At 52.5% G+C, this 6,371-nt stretch overlaps 1 protein-coding gene across 1 annotated transcript in view; it reads right to left on the reverse strand.

Moving 5' to 3' along the window:
- Positions 1-3,132: 3,132 nt before the first annotated feature.
- The window catches only part of RPL10A (ribosomal protein L10a), a gene marked incomplete at its 5' end in the record, with an annotated part of 3,479 nt that continues 240 nt past the window's right edge, over positions 3,133-6,371 (reverse strand). Inside the window, 3 exons of the mRNA XM_010184363.1 lie at positions 3,133-3,328; positions 4,965-5,137; positions 5,979-6,127. Of these exons, the coding sequence (XP_010182665.1) occupies positions 3,158-3,328; positions 4,965-5,137; positions 5,979-6,127 (493 nt within the window). The remainder of the gene's footprint in view (positions 3,329-4,964; positions 5,138-5,978; positions 6,128-6,371) is intronic.

The raw sequence follows: 6,371 nt of genomic DNA on the forward strand, positions 1-6,371 counted from the left end.
ATGCCCCAGGCCAGGGCGGGGGGGATGCTCGGGGGTCTCATCGCCACTGGCGAAGTCGCTCCACTTTTCCAAAGCAGCTTCTTCGTTTTAAGAAACCCAAGTGCTGCTCCTTTGGCCGTCCTTCACGCCAGCTCTGTCCCCATCCCTCGATGGGGTCGTGGTCCTTGAGCCCTTTCGCAGAGGATGGGAAGGAGGAGGCACCGCCATATTTACCGCAGCGGACATCGGCATCGCTTTGGCAGAGATGGGGGGAAAAGAGTTTTAAATCAGCGTGCTGGATTCATAAAAAGACCATTTCTTAAAGGAGAGATCGGCCAAGGGCGCCAGCAAACGGCGGCTCCGGGAAGGAAGCGGAGCCAAGCCACGTTCCCGGGGAACAATGTCTGGCTGCACCGGAGAAAAGGGGGAGCGAAGGAGAAGGACTTGCAGCCGGGTTCGGGTTTTATTTCCCCCCCCCACCAGCCCCAGACACTCGTGCCAAGAACCCAGACTTTTTTCTTACAAGCTCTGCCAAAGAGTAACTCGGAAAAGCAAGCTTTGTGAAGAGCAGGAGTCAACGTTTGTGCACTAGGATATCCTCCTTTCTACCTTTTTTTTTTTTTCATATGTATTAAGTGCAATCATTTGAGTCTTCTTTATATTATTTAGAGGGAAGTTTGTTGGTTGGTTTTTGGTTTTGGTTTTTTTTTTTCCTACTAGAAACGATGATATTTATACCTGCCTGAGAAATGAGAATGTGCGTTTATCACTTAAAAAAAACAAACCAACCCCTCCAAAGCGAACGCAGCCCCGGGATGGCGTTTTCAGGCCTTGCGACCTTTTCTGCCGTGTTTGTCCCCCCCAAAAAATCCCACTGTTTGGGGGGATGATGGTGCCTCTCCTGCTCGATGGGGTGAGTTCTTGCAGGGGGGAGGTTGAGGTGTCTCGGTGCAGCCATGGAGGAGATGGAGCGGCCACGGGGGCTGTGTGGTTTGGGGCTGGTTCTCTGCGGTTTAGGGGTTGTTCAGGCCCTGTCATGGCCAGGTGGGTGTCACCAATGCCTTTGTCCCCCTGATTTCCATGTGGACAGGACCCTTGGGGACAGGCAACACCGCTCACCCCTCTTCCTCCTCCCTATCCCCAAAACCAGCTCTCGCTGTCCCCTCCCCGCGCCTTCATCCCCATCTTCATCCTGAGACTCAACGTGGCCTCAGCTTTGCTGTTGCCGCGTCCCCTCCCGTCCCTGCTTGTCCCCATCACCACATTTGGGACGAGCCCTGCCCAATTATTTCTTGCTCTGGCCAAAACACAGAGGCAGCTGCTCCCCTATGATGTCCTCCCCTCAATCCAGCACCCCAAGAGCTGCTCCTGGGCTCCGTTAGGGGCTGTGCCAGACTGGGAAGCTGAAGTTTGTCCCCAAAATGGAAAAGTCCGCCCTGATTGATGCCTGCTGTGGGTTTACCCCTCCCAGGCTGCATCTGGGGGCCGAGCTGGTTTGTCGCTTGGTTGGTGTCTGTGAGCAGCTGCTTTGATGCACGAAAGCTGTCGTAGGGATTTGGAGAGGGGGGGTAGGGGAAGGATTTTTAATGTTATTTGATTGCTGCGGGGCAGTGACCGCTGAAAGGGTCTCTGAGATTGAGAAGGAAAACTAAAACCCAGCCAAAAAATCAAAACAAGCCGGGAATGCCTGACCCTGCCACGACGCAGCCTTCATTAACTTAATTACTTAGGGTTTAACGATGGGGTTCTGACCCTGCCTGGGGGTGGCCTGGTTGTCACCGCACCCCTAAAGCAGTTTAGGGACCAAAGCCACCTGGGAAGGTCTCCTCCTCCTCCTCCTTTCCCCAAATCTTTTCAATAAACCCCCCTCCCAAAAAGGGTCCAGCACCACCCCACTGCAGCTCGCTCCCTCTTACACCCAGAAAAGGTCTGAAAGGCTGAAAACCACATCATCAGCCACCTCGGATGTACTGAATGTTTGGACGTGGTGAACATAAATAAGGGTTGTTGGGGGTTTTGGGTTTGTTTTTTTTTTTTAGGGTTGTTTTTTTTCATGTTGGAATATTTATATCTGCCTTTTGCAGCGGGCCACGACTTAACCATCTCCAGCAAAGAGAAAGAAACGATGAAAGCAATGAGGAAAGATGTAGTTCATGAAGTTATTTGCACTTGATTAAGAGAGAGAGAGAGAGAGAAAAAAATGTATCTGAACTTTGTAAAAAGAAATGTTTGCATTTTGTATTGTCTTTTTTAATTATTAAATGGAATTTCTTGGTGTTGTGTTCATCTTTCCAAAACTGGCGCTCAAGACTTACTCTAAAGGTTTCGAACAGCGGGATTCAAGCTATTCTCATTGTTTTGGTTCCCCAAGACGAGCTCTTTTCAAGGGCATAGGGGGCTTTTTTTTTTCTCCCCCAGAAGCTTAAACCCTACATTTCCATCAGCTCACCCATCATTACACAGTGTGGTTATTTATATACATTAACTAGATGCAACGTACCCCATTTTTAGCCCAAAACACCAAGGCGAGCTCAGAGGGGATGGCAAGTGCCCTTCACCTTGGCCCCAAGTCCCCACTGAGCTGCAGCTCCCACCACACCCCAACCCCAGTGCCCCCATCCCCCTGGATCCTGGGGTAACTGGGAGCAGCTGGAAGCCCCCATCAAGCCCTGATGAGCCATGGCTGGGCAGGACTCCCTGGCCCCACTCATTGGTTGCTGTGGGGGCAGCAGAAGCCTATAAATGAGTGCTCCCCCTCTATCCCATCCCCCAGAGCAGGGAAGGTGCTGGGACAGGGCAGAGCTCTCCACACAGGATGGCTTCAGGTGACCACAGCACAAGGTAAGGGTTCCCTCCGGGGTGAGCTGGGGGTTTCAGGGCTGTGGTTGTACCCACATTTTGCACTCTCAGCTGTGGTAACCACTGTAGTTTTACTCTCTGTGGGTGTGAGCAGAGCTGTTCCCCTTCCCTGCCCGCTATGCATGCAGAATAAGGCTCCTTCCCTCAAAAGCTCTGGCATTTCCCCTGAATTCACATCCCTACCAGCTCAACACAGCATTTGAGACCTTTCTTGCCCCAAGGAAGTGAGCAGCTCATTCACAACCCCTTCCCAACAAGCTTTGGAGGAACAGAACCAACCACACAGCTGTAGGCGTCCTAAAAATTTATTGCTGCCCTGTTAGTAGAGGCGCTGAGGCTTCCCCATGGTGCTCTTGATGTACAGAGCACGCACGTTCTGCCAGTTCTTCTTCAGCAGGGACACCAGGAAGTTGATGGCCAGGTGGATGTTGTAGACCAGTTCGTCCTCTGTCATCTTCACGTGGCCGACAGCCACAGCCAGACAGAGCACCTGGGGGACAGGGACACCAGGGTCAGTTGGGGGGATAGGGGAGAATCAAAGATTACAGCAAAATGACTGATAAAACTGCCCAGTCCCGATCTAAACTCATCAGGGTATCAAATTAGCTCATGTTCTGGCAGCTGGACATGACCTCTCCATGGGTGTTTCTACAGAGCTTGTTGTATTTGGCACGTGGTGCCCATCACTGTGTCTGGTAGCAGCCTGTGAACCACAGCTGGGGTAGCTCTGGCTTCCTCGGAGCACGGAGGTGACCGAGAGATGAGGAAAGCGGGGAGGACACATCACAAACTGGGCTGAACTGGAGCAGAGCTCTGGTTTAACTCTGCTCCATGCCCTGCCCATCCAGCAGCACTGCTGTGAGCCCTGCAAACCCAGCAAGGCACAGACCATCAGCTCCAAACCTCACTGCGGCGCACGGCGCCAGCTTTGCTTTTAGTTTTGGGCACCAGCACCAGCTCTTCTCTTTCCCCACAGAAGGCAGAGAGAGGCCAAGCCCCTGCCTGCCAGCCTGGCCCAGACGCCTGCCATGTTCCCCACAGGCTGAAGACAAAAGGATTTACGAGCGAGCTGACAGGCACAGTGTCAGGACATCGTTAGCTCAGTTACTTAAAACGCTCCAGCGTTTGCCAACTATCACATTTGCTGTGTCCTCCCTCCCAGTTGTTGTGCCCCCAGGCCCAGATCAGCTGGAGACCAAGGATGCACCTCAGCGAGCAGAGAGCAGAGCTGTTAATTCTGAACAACAGCCCCGAGTCACATTCAGACTGCTGCCATGAGATTAAAATGCCTGAGCAGGGTTATTTTGGTTTTAGGCAGTCAGCTCGCCTTGCCATCGGCTTGCCAGCAAGAGCAGGATCTGCAGAGCTGCTCCAAAGTTCTCTCGCAGAGCCAAGTCCCAAACTCGCCCCTGGCAACGCACGGCTGCATGCACAGCCCCACGGGGGCACGCCTGGCCCCTCCCTGCAAGTGTCACCCCCTCGCTGTAAGCAGCATTAATGATGACTGATTGCATCGAGATCATCTCTTAATTGTTTGCACTAAGAGCTTTTAACCACAGAGAAATTCCTCCCCCTTCCCAGGGCACTGCCTCCCTTCGCTGCAGAGGAGATTGTCACCGGCTGCTGTTTTAGGAAGATGCTCGAGGGACACCTACAGCCCAGCCCAGAGATGGCAGCCACGGCCAAGTGACCACCCTCCACAAATATCACAGAATCGTTTGTTGGAAAAGCCCTCTGAGATCATCACGTCCAACCGTTCCTGTCTACCCACTAAACCATATCCTTAAGTACCTCGTCTACCCGCTCTTTAAACACATCCAGGGATGGGGACTCCACCACCTCCCTGGGCAGCCTGTGCCAGCTTCTGACGACCCTCTCAGTAAAGAACTTCCTCCTTATCTCTAACCTGAACCTCCCTTGGCACAGCTTGGTGCCGTTTCCCCTTGTTCTATCCCCATCACCTGGGAGAAGAGCCCAGCACCCACCTCTCTCCAAGCTCCCTTGAGGCAGTTGGAGGTGGTGATGAGGTCTCCCCTCAGCCTTCTCTTCTCCAGGCTAAACAAGCCCAGTTCCCTCAGCCGCTCCTCAAGTAACCCTCAGGTACGGAGCTAAAAGCCCTGCTTTACCTTTTTCATCTGAAATTTGATGGTGGATTTGACCTCATCGACTTTGGCCACCAGGTTCTCGTTGTGAGTGAGGAGAGAAGGGAATTTGCCGGCTTTGTTCAGGCCTGGCCCCAGGATTCGAGGAATTTGCTTGATCAGGGACTCGGAAGCCAGGAAGGCGTCGTACTTCTTGGCTGTGAGGAGAGAACAGCACAGGTAAGGACAGACTCCCAGCTCCTACACCAAGCTTGAACCTAACCGTGCTGGTCCACCTCCCTTCCCTGTGCATTTTGACATCCTCAGCTTAATTCAAGCCGTTTTTACTAATATTATATTATTATTCACATCCTGACAGCACACACAGCCCCTGTCCCTGAACAAACTGCCATCTGTTGAGCTGCAGGTGGCTGATGCTGACTCTTGAGCTCTACCAGGAGCCTCCCAGCACAGCCTGTGGAGGGATGGATCCCACACCTCGGAGAGGTTTAGGTAAAAGTTGTGCTGTCCTGTGTCATCTCCTAATTGCATATGGTTAATTATGGATCGAGTGAGTAGTTTTTCTTGTCCGCCTCAGAAATGGATCAAAATACTTAACAGGGAAGGAAGGGTTTTCTCTCTTACCAAGTGAAAATAAGTAAATTTAAGTCTGTTCGTGTAAGCACTGCAGGACTAAATTCAACATTTCCCTCCAGCTTTTCTCTGCTTTTGCTGCACTCCAGCTCCTCAGTCAGGACAATGAGGAACAGCAGCCAAGGGTGAAACTTTCAGGGACAGGAACATTCTCCTGTATCCCTTCCCTCCCAAGAGCAAACCACCTCACTCCTGGAGGGCTGATCTGTCAGACACTGCTAAGTTTTTTGGCTTTTCTGGGTAGTTTCCAGATAAATTTCTGTACTCCAGGCTGACCTTGGTCAGCTTTCTGTTCCCTGCAGTTAACCATGATGTGGAAATCTGAGTAGAGGGAAAACTGTCCTGCTTCCCCAGCACTCCTAAGTGAGCCAGGGTACCCAGAGCCTGATCCACACCACCACTCACCCAGCTTCTTCACCAGCTTCTTGTTCTTGTTGAGTTTCTTCAGCGCCTCAATGTCCATGTGAGGGATGTCGACCGCTTTGGCCTCATCGCAGTGCTGCTGATCCCCCAGGAGACAGACCGAGAACTTGGGCCGTGGAGTTGACTTCAGCCTGGGGAAATAAAACCCGAATTACTACGAACCACCAGCACCACGCACACTTCCATGGGAGCCATCGCACAGCAACCTTACCACAGTGCCTGGGCATCTTCCTCCACGGCTTCTAACCTGCCCTCTCCAGCAGGTCGGTGGGGACAGCCCGGGGGCCTCCCACACCTCCCCTCATGTTTTAAGACCCAGGGTAGGGGTCCGTCCAGGCTCACCCGATTAACTCGGGGTGCTCTGAACTACCCGAG

This window comes from Mesitornis unicolor, unplaced genomic scaffold (genome assembly GCF_000695765.1).
Source record: "Mesitornis unicolor isolate BGI_N332 unplaced genomic scaffold, ASM69576v1 scaffold37045, whole genome shotgun sequence".
In the NCBI taxonomy this organism is placed as follows: Eukaryota; Metazoa; Chordata; class Aves; order Mesitornithiformes; family Mesitornithidae; genus Mesitornis; species Mesitornis unicolor.